At 36.5% G+C, this 15,520-nt stretch overlaps 1 protein-coding gene across 9 annotated transcripts in view; it reads left to right on the forward strand.

Annotated features, from left to right (window-relative positions):
• DMGDH (dimethylglycine dehydrogenase) overlaps positions 1-15,520 on the forward strand; it is an 88,562-nt gene that overhangs the window by 36,653 nt on the left and 36,389 nt on the right. For all 9 annotated transcript variants that reach the window (XM_080573097.1, XM_080573098.1, XM_080573100.1 and 6 more), the window contains 5 exons: positions 4,749-4,847; positions 6,077-6,241; positions 6,660-6,864; positions 13,694-13,942; positions 15,177-15,375. In XM_080573097.1, the coding sequence (XP_080429223.1) occupies positions 4,749-4,847; positions 6,077-6,241; positions 6,660-6,864; positions 13,694-13,942; positions 15,177-15,375 (917 nt within the window). The remainder of the gene's footprint in view (positions 1-4,748; positions 4,848-6,076; positions 6,242-6,659; positions 6,865-13,693; positions 13,943-15,176; positions 15,376-15,520) is intronic.

A 15,520-nucleotide genomic window follows, 5' to 3' on the forward strand; every position in this document is an offset into this window, starting at 1 on the left:
GGATCACATTTCATATAGATCATATTCTTGTTAGTGTTGCTGTTAAAACTTCCACTTCTGAGGTGTGAGATGAGTTTCTCTGACTCTCATTTTATTGAAATGAAAACGGGACAGAAACCATGCACATTTTTGTATTAGCTATGAGAATAACATGAAATAATGAGCAGATATAAATAAGAGAGTGAGTGCTGCTCATTTTTTATGCCATCTAACCATGACAAAGTAGTGATTATTGTATGTATGTAAACTAGGTCAGGACTTAGACTTCATGAACTTGCAGGGTTCTAGTATACTGCGAGTCAAATCATTTGCAATCTCACTGACGTTCTAAGGACTGAACAATGCATATATAACTCACTCAGCAAATTGTTTTTTTTGTGTAGTTATTTTTCGACAAGGTGTTTTCTAAGAAAATGTGTAATGTATCATTATTATGTAATACTGTTTCACGCAACGTTCAGTTGATTTTGCTGCTGATGGTTAATAAATCACAGCACAAGACAAATAAAAACTTGTTAAGGCTCATTCAAACTTGAAATAAGACTGAATGTAGGTAGCGTCAGTATTAATGCCATTTTCTCCAGAAAGCTAGTTTAATAGTAAAGTAAATATAAAATCTGAAACAGATTGGAATAGAAGGAAAAGAACACAAGAAAAGTTCAAAATATAAAAAATTTCATCTATAAAAATGCTTTAAAGTCTTTGTCAATTTTCATAGCATAGTGGCCATTCTACAGAAAATTATTTCCTGAGCTCATGTTCATATACAACAACAACATCTGTCTCACAAAAATGGAGCAAAACCGAGGGCAAATCTTCTTCATATACAAGAACAGTCGACCCTGAAATTCAGGACAGGAGGTGGATGTCCTGTGAGGCTAACTAGGCTAAACAGAAAGCTCATGGCAGAGTTAGAGGAATTGGAAGCAGGAAGAAGCTGCAAAGAGGTAATTTAGAAAAACTGCATGGGCATGCAAAGGGAATGTTAGAATAGCTAAAGCCCAACTGGAGTTAAGACTCCCAAGGAACAGCAAGCCAACAAGGCCTTCTGCTGCTACATTAGCAGTAAAATGCTGAACAAGGAAAATGTGGGACTGCTGCTGAATGAGGTGGGTGATTCAGCCACAGTGGACACTGATAAGGCTGAAGTACTCAATGCCTTCTTTGCCAGTTTTCACTGACAAAGTTTCACACACCTCTGTGCTTGGAAGAAAAGTTCAAGGAGTAGAGGAACTACCAGCAGTGGACAGGTATCATCAAGTCCGGGATTAGGAGCACTAGACTCACAAATACATTGGAGCAGATGGGCTGAATCTAAGAATGCTGCTGATGGCATTGCAAGGCTGCTGTTTTATCATTTTTGAAATACTATGGAGCTGGGGGAGTACCCATCTTTATAAAAATCCAAAGGGATGATCAGCAGAGCTAAAGGCCAGCTAGCCTTTCTTTGGTTCCTGGAAAAATCATGGAGTGAATTTCAGATCATATCTGAGCTCATAAAGAAGAAAGTAATTTGGAACTGTTGGCATAGATTTGCCAAGCATAAAAAATACCTGACCAAACACAGTTGCTTTCTATGTTAAAATTGACTGAATTTGTGGACAAGGGGAGAGCAGCTGATGTCACTTACCTGGACTTCAGCAATACTTGAGACACTGTCTCCCATAATATTCATATGTTTAACTTAAGATGTTATGGTCTGTATGGTGGTACAGCTAGATAGGTAAAAAAAATTCTGCTTGTATGTTTGGGCTCAGAGAGTAGTGGTTAATGGATCTTACCCCACCCAAATGTTGGAAACATGTGGAGCGTCACAGGGGTCTGTCCTTGGACCCATCTTGTTTAATATCCTTATCAATAATCTGGAGAAGGTGACAAAGTGCATGCTTGTCAAGTTCGCAGTTGACACCAAACTGTGGCAACCAGTCAGTGCAGCAGAAGGCAGGGTTGCTATGTTGAGGGACCCAGACAGACTGGAGGGATGGAATGAGGAAAACGTCACGAAATTTAACAAGGACAAATGCAAAGTATTGGAATATTTATCCATAGAGATAGTGCAGTCACTGTCCTTGGAGATTTTCCAGATTGGAGAAAACCCGGGGCAACCTGGTTTGTTCTTGTAGCTGACCCTGCTTAAAGCGTGAGCATAGATATGGACCTCAAGAGGTCCCCATTCAGTCTAAATTATTCTGTGTTTCTATTACTTTAATTTTGATATAGTCCAGTCAGGTTATATTTGTCTCCTAATTACACTTCTGAAATCAGAAACATTCTTCATGAGAAGCCAAAGGGCACTAAATGTGTTTAGAATTTTTTTCTTTATTTAAAAAATATCAGAGATTTGATTTAATTATTGCAATTAAATGCTCTTGAATTTATATGGTTTTATAGCCAACTTGTAGGTGATTAATGCTTCATTTGGTTGAGATGACTTCACTAACAGTGGCTACTAAAATGGAATTTCCTTACATCTGGAAAATATATTGCTACATTTGGAAAAATAACAAAAGACCAACCAGAAAATATTTACATAAATGAAAGAGGACAGTAGAAATAATATGTTATGGCATGATTTCTAGACACAAGGGAATGAATTACCCATAGATTATTGTAAATGGCTGAAGAAATGTGAACACTTCAATGCCTAATTTATTTCTTTATTCTCTATACATAGCAAAAAGGCCTTTGGGACTTATTTTTTTAGGAAACAAGCAATTTTTAATTACAAATTCTTTACTGAAGCAGCCTTGGGTTTTAGTTTGAGGAAAATAAAATACAAGTGTTCACAACAGCATAAAACCACATGTAATAAATGAGGTCAAATGCACACATTGTCAAATATCCAGTCTCTGGATGATATGATGATGATACAATATGATAATAAGAAAAGGACAAACAATATTTTTTCCAGATTATTTTTCTATCTCAGGGACTTCCTGAATCCAAGGGGCTTGCTTTGCATTTAATGTAGCCCTCAGTGGATATTTTTTTCTCCTCCAGATTTTCATGATCGCCTTTTAAACTTAAAACATTTGGGTAATGAACAATACTAAACATACTGAGGGAACCAGAGCCAAATTTATGAATAAAATACCATCACAAATGAAAAATATGTCATTTCACTCATTTGGTATGCTATGATATTTTATATAAACTTTAAGGTATCAGGAAGATAAAATCCACATGAAGAAAAGTAGGAAAAACTTTGACACCATGCATAAAGCTGTGCAATCACTAATGCCAGACACTTATACTCTGAAGAGATTGAGTATTTGTCATCTCAGGCAGTGAGTGACTTAGGAATTATTAATTTTTTTTTTTTGAGGGCCATGGCATTTGAATGGAAACAACTTGCTAAGTGAAATTTGAAGCTAATTTTATCTGAAGGAAAAAATGGGTCTAAAATGTGAAGGTGCAACAAGAAAGATGAGCCACAACAGGCCATTGTTTCAGAAAATGAGAATGTGTAATGCATACAATATATGTTGTTATACAGAAGAGTATTGTTAATTACAGAGAAGAGTAATGTTTAATAGGTTCTCAGCAAAATTAAACTAGATTGAATCAGAATCTGTATTTATAGACCACTAAATCTTACTTTTTTTGTTCATATATATACGTTTATTAAGTTAGCTTTAAAAGTTAGGGCCTTAAAATTATGTATTTGTTGCACAGAGCTGATTTGATGAGTGAAAATCAAGGGTAGTTTCAGTATATGCTTAGCAGGCAACTTAGAAGGAAACTATCAAAATTCTACTATGTGTTTTATTTTTCACCTTTAGATTCTCTGCTCTTTTTATCTCACAATGGCAGTGAACTCAAAGGTGAACTCGGGTGTCTAGTTCCCTTAACTGTTTTTAAAAATCTTGTAATGTACATTTGTTCTATTACATCTATGTAAGTAAATGAAGCTATTATATATAAATTGGGTTCTTAATTAAAACAAACATTAGGTATGAATAAGTTTTTTTTTTTAGTTAGCAAACTTGTCTCACTATAAAAATATTTAAATCAATGTAGTTACTTAGCCTGAAAATCTAATGTAACTTGTCAGTGCTGTTATCTCATTTCGAAGAAGGGCTTTAGTGAGATGTCAAATTCTGGAGATATGCAGACATGTAACCTAACTTCTGTAAGACTTAAACTCTTAAATTAAGTCTGTAAGAATTAAACTTCCTTCAACTGCTAAATATCTGCACTTATGAATGTCATTATATTGACAAAGCTGTCTGTAGTATTGGGAGGTGAACAGTTTCCTTAAATACAGAAAAGTCTGTAGTACCTTCTGGATATTACAGTTGTATGAACCCAAAAGGGCTCATCTGCTTTCTAAAATCAAGCCTAGCAAAATGATGTGCAAAATTCATACACTAATTTCTTAAGCTACTTCAGCAATTGCAGAGGCTGCAGTTGATCGAGGACTAAGTTGTGTGTCACTTCCAAAAGATTTGAAACAGACAACTGCATAATTTAAGGAAGAAAGGAAACCATAGGAGAGGACAACTGCAAGAGTATCATGAGCTGACAGATTTGATGAGAAAAGACAGGTGGAAAAACATATGCAGAGAGAAGAATGCCATGAGTAGGGAAAGAATTTTGCTTTTATTTTTGTAGCACTTGGCTCTATACATGTGTTGCTTTTCCTTATAGTATCATAGCGGTTCACTTTTGAATGACAGTTGGAAGGTGGGAAAGACAACACTCCGTTTCTAATTGTATTTCTGTGTTGTTTTTATTTCTTATTTGAGGCTGGTTTAACTACCTACTTTCATCCTGGAATAAACCTGAAGAAAATCCATGCTTACAGCATCAAACTCTATGAAAAGCTGGAAGAAGAGACTGGGCAGGTAATCTCCTTAACTTTCTAAGTATTAATTCAAATCAATCTTACGAATAGTCTCATGAAAGAATTGACAGGGTGTATGTGTTTGTTCAGGGTTATCATAAGGCTTTCCTTATATTGAAATATATTCTGCCTGCATAACTATACTGAAGTCTTGTGTTTAATCAGTAAATGTTTTAGATAGTTTCTCAGATCTCTGTAAAGTTTAAGAAGATTGTTTTCATCAAACATCTCAGAAGTTCAGCAGACTGAGAGTCTGCAACTTTATCTTGCTCTAGGAGTTAAAATAGCATCAAGGATCTGGAATGAATGGATTGATTATGATACATTCCTGCTTTAAACTTGTCTGCTTATAATTTCATATGATATGATGGTCTGTACTTGAGAAGATTGCTGTAATTCTTCCCATCCCCTTCAGAGACATGTTTTTATTTAGTGACTTAGGGAATGGGTATGCAGAGAAACACAGGAGTGGTCTTCCTTATCTGGCAACATTCAGCCACATAGATTTCATTTACTATGCTCTGCTTGCTTCAGACTGCAGAAGAACCTCCATGATCCTTGCAGTACTAACTTGATAATTGTCACAATGTGCTTTTTTCTTCATTCTGCTGCTCTTAACTACAGCAAGATAAAACACTGCAGCAAATTATCATTGTGAGTTCTGATAAAAGACTTATACAACCCTATTAATGTCCTGTTAATTAACAGAGAAAAGATAAAATACATTATGTATACCTGAAAGTGAGCATTCAGTGTTTAGCTGTATAAGGATTTCTGCTTTATTAAAAAGATAAAAAAGGAGGGGGGTTGTTCATTTTGTCAATAGAGATGCTTCGTCTGTTAAGTTTATTCTGCTGCCTCTCAATAGCAAATTATGTAGGTGATAAACTTTAATACAAATTATTACATATTTATTTTCAGATGTATCTGATTATAGGTTTGAAAGTGAGTTCATAAATTCAGATATTAATCAAATCTTAATAAAAATATGACATTCAATAAAAACTTTTTACAATTCTTTTGCAGATAGCATGTATTTACTTGGGAAGCCAATTAACTCTAGGAGTTTTCATCTCAGTCCTGCTCCTCCAAGGGCACCTAACTTACACTGAGTCTTTTTCCAGTCATTTTAATGGCAAAATTCCTGCGGACTTCCCATAGCATAGGAACATGCATTTATGGAGATAAGTAAAAGTTCTTACGGTATTTCATTTTTTCTCTTTGTTTTAGGCTGTGGGGTTTCATCAGCCTGGCAGCATCAGAATTGCTTCAACCCCTACTAGGGTAGATGAATTCAAATACCAAATGACTCGAGCTGGTTGGCACCCAACAGAGCAGTACCTAATTACTCCTGAGAAAGTACAAGAGCTGTTCCCCTTATTGAACATGGATATGGTAAAAAAAATAATTTCATGGAACAACTTCCATTGCATTTAAATGTCGGTCTAGCAGGTATTTAGATCCTGTTCCACTTATACAAATGGTATGAGAAATTCTCTTATTTCAGTGGAAAAATATATAAACTAAAATCACTTGTGCATTTTAGTGAATACAGTATGCTATAATATTAAGGCACTGAAAACTTTTAATTACATCTGAGAACTGAGGAATTTTGCTTCCTTAGGACCACTGTTAAGTTGTTAGCTGTAGCCTTTATAATGTGCTATGTTTTCAAAATTTCTTTTGATTTGACTCCTTAAGGTTTACTCAAGAAATACATCACATTCAAGAAATAAATCATTTTTGAAACAAAATTAGTTGACTTTGATAAATTTTAATTTCTTTCACTTTGTGTGATTTTACCTCCACATAGGTTTTAGCTGGCCTGTATAACCCTGGAGATGGTCATATTGATCCCTATTCTCTCACAATGGCCTTGGCTGCAGGAGCCAGAAAATATGGTGCCCAACTGAATTACCCGGTCCAAGTGACTAATCTGAACCCCCGATCAGATGGGACATGGGAAGTTGAAACTCCACTTGGAGTAATTCAAGCAAAGAGAATTGTGAACACTGCAGGTAGGATTTAACATCATCAATTGTATACTATTCTGATTTACAAACTAGGTGACGCTGAGGATCTGTGCAGATTTGTGTGGTTTACAGGAATAAGTATACGTTTTTGGATATTTGGTTTGTGGTAAAATATACTCTGTGCTTATTACTTTACAGTATTGTGAAAATTTAGCTCTTCAGATAAATGTCCTTGACTAGGCATTAATAATATTACTTTCTGGCTTGTCTCCAGCATTTACTAGTTAGGCTGCCTTGTTAGATTTCAGAAGCAGAATAGACCCTTACTTGTCTGCAGTAAGTGGTGTAGAAGAGACAGGTTACTGTCTGTGAATGTGGTCCTCTAAAATATTATGAGAGCTACTTAGGAAGGGATATGGGATGTACAAATGAACTAGAAATATCTTCACTTTTTTTTTTTTTGTTTTCGGAGACTGAGGATTTGCAGCCAATAAGATAACTTTGCCTATTTCATTATTATCTTCTCTAAGATTTAACTCTCCACATATCATTGAAAGAGCAATTTTTGTTATTTGATTAGTATTTTAAACATACACTTTGTTTAATAATACATTTTTCCACATAATAAAAATTTCCTAACTCAAAGGAAATTGTATTTACTTATTATTACTTATTTATTATTACTTATTTATTACTTATTTATTGTATATTCCTCGTTTTGTTAAAGAAGCTAAACTGATGTTTCTGCCTCAGAAATCTTTCCAACAGGATTTGATTTTGTTTTCCCAAATGAGTTGGTAGGTCTAGGAAGCAGTATTCAAACCAAACTTCACTTATTTTTATGCTGCTTTATACAAATTACAGAAAATCACAGTACTGGTGAGACCATTGGCACCTCCCACAGGGAGTGTGCCTAATGGCTCCTAGCAGAAGATTTTCTGTTTTCAGTTGTTTGAATATTTGCTGAATATTTACCATTTGGATAAAATTTTTGCAGACACTGACAGCCTCAAACTGAATCGTACCTGTGTTTTTGAAATAGTCTTTCATACATCCCATCCCAGTGAATAATCAGGTTTCAGCTGGGAGGCGTGATGACTCCAGGAGACTTTTTCTTCTTTAGATGGGATGAGTGAACTGAGAGCAGGGATATATAATCCTTTTAATTCCTTTCTACATATGTGCAGTGGAAAAACAAAACAGAAAAGCATGTCTCTAATGCAAGGCAGATAAAATGAAGGAGTTGAGTGAGACAGGTACTGTTCTTGTTGGTGGGAGAATAACCATGGCTGGTAGTTGGAAATATGAGAGAGTTGGACTGGAAGGAGAGTAGAGAGGGAGAGTGCTGGGAAAGTGCTTGGGAAAGATGCCGGGAGGTGGCTGGGAGCACAGGCAGCAAGTGGAGAGCTTAAGTGCTAGAGGACTTACTGAATAAGGAAGCTCAGACTGGGAAGGACTGTGGTGATAGCAACCGTGGGGGTGACACTGTGGAGGGAGATAGCTTGAAAGGATCTGACATGTTTCATTATGGGAACTGGAGCGTTTCTGGACAAAAAGATTAGGAAGGATATTTGAGGACTGGTTGTGGGTGAAACTGGAATTGGAAAACTGAGACTTTCTGAGCTGTCTGAGGATGGAAGACTGTCAGACAAGCAAAGGAAAGGTGAATGTGAGTGGATTGGAAGGAAGATGAGGCACATGGGACAGGATTTGACAAAAGAGGAAAGCTGACTTGCACGTGGAGAGAGACAACTAGATGAAAAAGTATTGTAAAAGAGTGATTGAAAAAGAGCTTGAGACTGAGATGAAAAGCAGGTACAGGAAAAGCAGGGTTAGGGAAGAGAGAAGATTGGCACAGAGAGAAGTTTGGAGGGAATGGGATAAAAGGGTTGTGCTCTGGACAGAAAAATGGTATGTACTGGGTGACATTTCTTGCCATGTCTGGAATGCAGAGAGCCCTGTGTTAGATCATTCTAGGCATTCATTTCACACTGAAAAGTGTGCTTTCTCATCGTATACCTCCCACGTACATGTGATCACCTGCTATGGCTATCAGCCTTGCTAAACTAGCAGGGGTCTGAAAAGTTCACCTTGAGGTTCTCTGCACGCTCATGAGCTGTCATGATGTCAATGTAGTGCAACATAACAACATTTTGGAGAGAAAGAGGACTAGGTAAGGAGTTCAGTATGCTTGTTAGAAAGCAAGCAATGACACAGACCGGGAAACCAAAAAAATAATTTTATTTAGACCAAAAAGTCAAGCACTTAGAAGATGAAAGACATCAATATTTAGATTGCGTATGGACTCACAGTTCATGGTTTTTGGACATGAATTATGGGACAGCATTCAGACAAAAAAGTCACAAGCTCTCTTACTAATAGGATACTTGTGTCATTTGTTACACAGGATGGATTTATTAGTCTGGAAACAATTCAAGATTATGGCACGGAGAGGCAGGGTTTTCTTTTGGCATTTAGACCTCTTATTTAGGCCTCAAACTTGTAGGTGCTTATTATTCCAAAATACTGACTCTACATCATATGTACAAAGTGTCACAGATGTTATTTATTTATTTATTTATTTATTTTTGTAGTGTAGTTGTCTTTCTTTGGCTTATGTATCAAGTAGACATTAGGCAGAGTTTTTCAGTAATTGCTTTTCAAAGTCTATTTGTAAAAATCAGAATGAGTCCTTATGAAATTTTCATAGTGCTTTTTTTTTTTTTTTTATTTAATAACTTATTAAACTAACAATACATGGCTAACTGTTCAGCCAAAATGAACATTTGAAGCACATGTTGCTTAACATTCTGGCTAGGGATGTGAAATTAATACCGTATAACCAATATATTTTATAAATGTTCCCTCAGCTAACATTCATTCTTCTTCTCAGCCTTGCTTCATTCCACTACAGATCATGACTGGTATAATTCAGAGCTCATATTTTAGGCTCATGTTGCAATATGAGTAGAGAAGAATATATCAGAAGGCTCTCCACATTCTCTCTTCCTCCCTCATCCCCCAACCGACATCTGCAGTGGAACTGGAACAAACTAGTTTCAACCAATCTTTAGCTGTTCCTTATGTGAGATTTCCATTTTGGAAGAAAGCAGATGCCTAATAAATAATCCCTGACATAAATTAACTGGTATTGAGCCAGCTAGAGTGTTTTTCAGCCTATTTATAATATAAAGATTGATTAAATTCTGCAAAAAAAAAAAGTGAATGTAGTTTATTTATACAATATGCACGTGCATACGTATGCACACGTGCAGGCCTGTACACAATTCATATAAAACCATTTATATACATGTAGTGATGGAATATTTTCTCTTCTTTTAAAACACAAGAGAGAGTCAGATTACATAGTTCAATAGTTATACTCAGTAATACCATCAGTAAATATTTCAGCATCAGATGTTTGCAATCTCTACAATTCTATCTTTATAAATGTCCTTGAGATATAATTCATGCTTTCATTTATCTCTTCTGTGTGATAGGACTTGACATCTGCTTCCAATTAGAATTTTTAGAGAACATATTCTATCTTTTGTCATTTTTTGAGTTTGTAATGGCTTTTGCACATGGTTCAAAAACTTAAAAAAAAAGAAACTATGATATATTTCATTTAGTAAATGCCAGCTGTTGTTATTCTAACCAATTAAATAAGCATTTAGTCTATGTATGAATATATATTTTTTAGAATTATGGCATTTAAATTTGATTTTAAGCACGCCTAAAGTATTTGCTTTTAATTCAACAGCAGTTTAAAATCAGCTGTGTTTGTGATATACTTCTGGAAACTTAATGGTTAAGAAACTTGATATTATTTTGGAAGAAAAAAAATAAGTTTCAAAGATCTAAAATTGTCTGCCATTTTTATTTTCTCTGAGGAGCTTGAATATTTTTATTTTAATGTTTTCCCACTAATTCTGTTTTAACATGTAAGCAAAATAGTGAAATTATTCAGAGTGCATTTCTGGAGTATTATTTCTTTTCCAAATATCTCTTTTGAGTCTAAAAAATTTTGGCAGAAAAACAGTGTATGATACTAGATTTTGTGGAATTTTTTGCTACTTCACCTTCTTTTCTCATTAACTGACCTTACCTTAAAGTAGTCTTCTTTGGAGGTGACATGGAAATACACAAATCAAAAGAAGTTCCCTAAACAGTAATTGTAGTTGACTAGTCAATGGCTGGACTTGGTAGGAGCAGGACACTGTACATGAATGGCTAGCAAATGAGAGTAAATACATTCATTGCATTCATACATTCTTTTTTTCTTTCTTTTTTTTTTTTTTCCATAATGGTCATCTCCAGGTCCCCTTAGCCTATGCTTAAATTCAAATGTGTATTTGTCATGTTTAATTGAGGAAGCCCTTGAAGATGTGCTAGAAATTCAACTTCATTAGCATTTTTTGATTGTTCTCTATATAAGGGAGCATAAATCAGGTTTCAGTAGTTTTAAAAGATTTTTTGAATCACTGTATGCTGCATGATCTTCCCTCAGCTAATTTACCAAGAGAACAGCTATTCTGTCAGTGAGTCTCCTCCAAGTATTGAGGATTCAGTTAAGAAGCAAAGTCTTACATATGATAAATGAAGTACAACAGATACCGTTTTTTACCATTTACTGGGCAGGGGCTTTTAATTAACCAAGTCTCTCTGTCATGATCCTTGGTTTCATTCTCCCTTGCTTTACCTGTCTGTTAGCAGTTGTCAGCTGATTTACCACAGAAAACCTTGTCCTTGGATTATTATTATTTTTTTTTATATGTGGGTGTTAGACCCAGAGGCTTGCTTGTGTGCAGGGAATAGCTCCAAGCCAGCACAGCCCAACTTATCTTTTCCAGTCACTCTGGCCGTGCCAGAGATGAGCGGCTGTATTCCCAAGTCGATGTCAGCTAGCTGCACTGGCTGGGTACTCTCTGTGGGAGAAGGCGCCAGGAGTGGTAACAGGGCTGGTAGGGCATGGGCCTTGCCAGCCAGGGCTCTGTCCTAAATGGCATGATGGAGGGAGTTGGGCAGGCATTTGGCATTTGGCATCCACCCAGAGTCCAGATTTCCAGACTGCTTTGTGGGGAAGAGGCACAGGCAGCCATAGTGACAAATCCAGCCTGCAGACAAGGCAGGTCGAGAGCAGGTCTGGTGACAGTAACCAGGGCCAGACACTGCCCAGTGATCAACAGGCAGGTCCACGGTGATGAGTCTGGGGTGAGGCCAAGCTGGGAAGTAGTCCACGGATCAGGGTCTGGATCAATGAGGTCCATGGCCAGGCACGGGCATGGTTGTGACAGAGCTGTAAACAGGCACTCCTCCGATCAAACCAGCTCAGACTGGTACTGATGTCCCTGAGCTGAGCAGAAATGGGGCGTCAGGCCCCATGGGGAGGTGTGTGGGTGAAAGTCCCAATGGGGCTGCTCAGGACTGTTGAGACCTGTTAGTGCCCTCAGGGCCCTGAGAGCTAAAATTTAGCCAGTTCTTGGAAAAGGTAGAATTGAAGAGAGAGGTAGGAACATCTGGGTCTGAAGCCAAGTAAGCAGCAAAAAGGAAGAAAAATTGCATGTTAAGCTGGGCATCCTTGTGTGTAGGTCCCAGGAGAAGAGGCAGCCGTGTTAAGTGGGAAACCTTGCTGGAGATAGTTTTTCATGAAGTTGGGAGTTAGCTGATTACACAGGAACCCGGTTGAACTGCCTCCTTTTCCTGGGTGGCATACAGCATGTAGCCTTTTCTTTGAAAGGCCCTCCTACCTCTTCATCTTCCGTATTGCCTTCTCCCAACCCTTACTCCTGACCCCACAGATTCCCCTGAAATTCCTGCTCTGTTGGATTTACCCCCTTCATTCCTACTTCTGAGACCTACATTCCTTCTTACAAAGAGTCAAGAGAGCGATGTTAAAGAGTATTCCAATCTCTAAGAGCAGCTGCCATCACAGTCAATTGTATCTGCTGGATTCTCTCATCTATACACTCCGATCTCACAGCAGACTTGAGCCATGATGCAAAGTCCTAACTAATAAGCCTGGCAGAGATAAATAGTTTCTACTCCTTGGCTTCGACACTGATACATCACTAAGTGAATGCGTCTTACCAGGTACGAGCAGCTAGTCTGGAAGGACTTTAACAGAGAAGAATTAGTCCTTCTTTAATGTATGCTTAGGAGTTTACATGAAAGACCTTGAGCAGGCTTCAGGGGCAGGGAAATTGATTCTTACTGTTTCTGATCACAGCCTGTATCAGAACTTTTAATTGGACACCTATGGGAGAGTGCGCTAACTACTTGCCAATAGGAACATCATAGTGAATTGATTAATACATGAAAGGCATAAGTAATACAAGTTACATGATGCATGTGAAAAAGGAGGGAAATGAATTCTGGGGATTAGCCAGCTGAAAGTACTACCTTGCTGTGTTAGCACTTGACTACTGTTTGGGAAAGCACACTAGCTCTTTTGATTGATAGTAAGAGTCCAGGATAACACCTATAGATGAACTAATTTATTCTGCTTGTGTTTTTGATTTTTGTGCATTGCAGTCCTAGTTTACTGAAATGAACTGTGGGTTTTGTGGAACTGATCATTGAATTCCTTTCTGAACTTTTAAAAGCCTAATTCATATTTTTCCAGTTACATTTTTGAATAACTGTAAACTAGAGTAATTTATGGTAGCATAATTAGGAACAAGAGCATGAAATTATGGAGTGAAAATGGTGCTGGATAGTATGAAAAATAATTTTAAAAGTGAAAGTGTGTAAAAAAAATTTCTTTGTCACATTCCACAAAGCACTGTGCTTCTTGAAAATGTTTTACTGTTATTTTCCATTAATTGAAAGGAAAATCTTTGAATGTTAGTGTGTTGTTTGTTGTCTTCTGTAGGCTTCTGGGCTCGTGAAATAGGCAAGATGGTTGGCCTGGAGCACCCTCTTATACCTGTCCACCATCAGTATGTTGTGACATCAACCATCCCTGAAGTGAAAGCCCTAAGAAGAGAATTACCTGTGATTCGTGACTTAGAAGGATCATATTACCTAAGACAGGAAAGAGATGGTCTTTTATTTGGTCCATATGAAAGTGAAAAGAAGATGAAGCTGCAGGACTCTTGGGTAACAAATGGAGTCCCACCAGGTAACTAAGTACATTACACCTTCAAACTCGATAAGCACTATCATATATTTTAATATGTATAAATCCCACTATGTCACATTGCCTTATATATTGGAAAATAGAAAACATGGGCAATGCAGGATTGCAATGCAAAACTATTTCAAAGAGTAGCTGTGACCTCTAATGTTCCAAGTAAATAGAAATAAAAAAGTAATATAAAAAAGGCTATTTGAAATAGGCACAAAGTATACATCTACAACATAGTATTATCTTACTCTTTGAATAGGTGTCTGTGTGTAGTGATTAAATCCAATCACTAAATATACGTTTTTGCATTTGAATAGGTTTTAATTTTTTTTTAAGCTACAGCTCTCTCCAACATACTGGCAAGGGCTATGAATTTTTCGCTGTTCCCTTGGAGACAATGTAGTTGTCAAAAAGGAACACAGATACAGCAAAGGAATGGCTTAGACAAAATACTGTGCTAAGATATAAGTACAAATGAGCTGTAGGTATGTATAGAATTTTTGTAAAGAAAAATCCCAAGCTTGACATACTGATGGTTATAAAAATAAGTACTGTGCTATACCTAGGCTCCAGTTTTACATTCAATTTTTCACAGAAATTTATCTTAAGTGAATGGTCATGAAGTTTAAAAAGAAAAACCAACCAACCAAAACAAAAAAAAAAACAACAGAAAGTGTTTCTTAAGGAAGAACAAATTAATTAATATTGTTGGGCTGTGGATTGCACTGTTTTAGCTTAGTAAGCTTTTTGTCTCCACTAGTGTCAAGTCCTTCTACAGAGTCATGTTCAGTAATTCTTAGAGCACAGGCTGAAGGCTGAAATGTATCCAGGAATTCACAAAGTGCCATGGAAGAAATAAGCTGACACAGGCAATATCTTTGTTTCCCTCCTCAAATTGTTGCCATATTGAGAAAAATAAATGGGTCTTATTAACACAGATGAAGTTTCTGTGTTTCTCCACTTCCTTTCTACTTCATTGTTGAATTTGTGTGACCTTAGGGTTAAACAAATATGTGTAAAAGACAGTGTAACTGCAGTGACAGTGTACTTGATCCTGCAAGTAACTAAGGTTTTATGCACACCGTTTTTCTTAGGTAGGATAGTATATGCTTGAACATACTAACTGATAAATTCCGTATAAATTTTATGTATTTAGATTGCATAACTGTGATTAAAATGTATTTTCAGTGTATTTAACAAGTATATAATGAGTCAAATATTTGTGCAGGTTTTGGAAAAGAACTTTTTGAGTCTGATTTAGACAGAATAATGGAACACATTGAGGCTGCTATGGAAATGGTCCCAGTTCTGAAACAAGCAAACATCATAAACACAATTGCAGGTCCTATCACCTATTCTCCAGACATTCTTCCTATGGTGGGACCACATCAGGGTGTAAGAAATTACTGGGTAGCTATTGGTTTTGGGTGAGTAAATTTCTTTGTGAGAACTTTTGTCTGTCTTGTTATTAAAATGATAGCTAGCTTGAACTTTGCAAAATTTTTATGGATTTTCTTTTTCTTTTTCTTTTTCTTTTTCTTTTTCTTTTTCTTTTTCTTTTTCTTTTTCTTT

Source organism: Anser brachyrhynchus (assembly GCF_964034855.1).
Source record: "Anser brachyrhynchus genome assembly, chromosome: Z".
NCBI lineage: Eukaryota > Metazoa > Chordata > Aves > Anseriformes > Anatidae > Anser > Anser brachyrhynchus.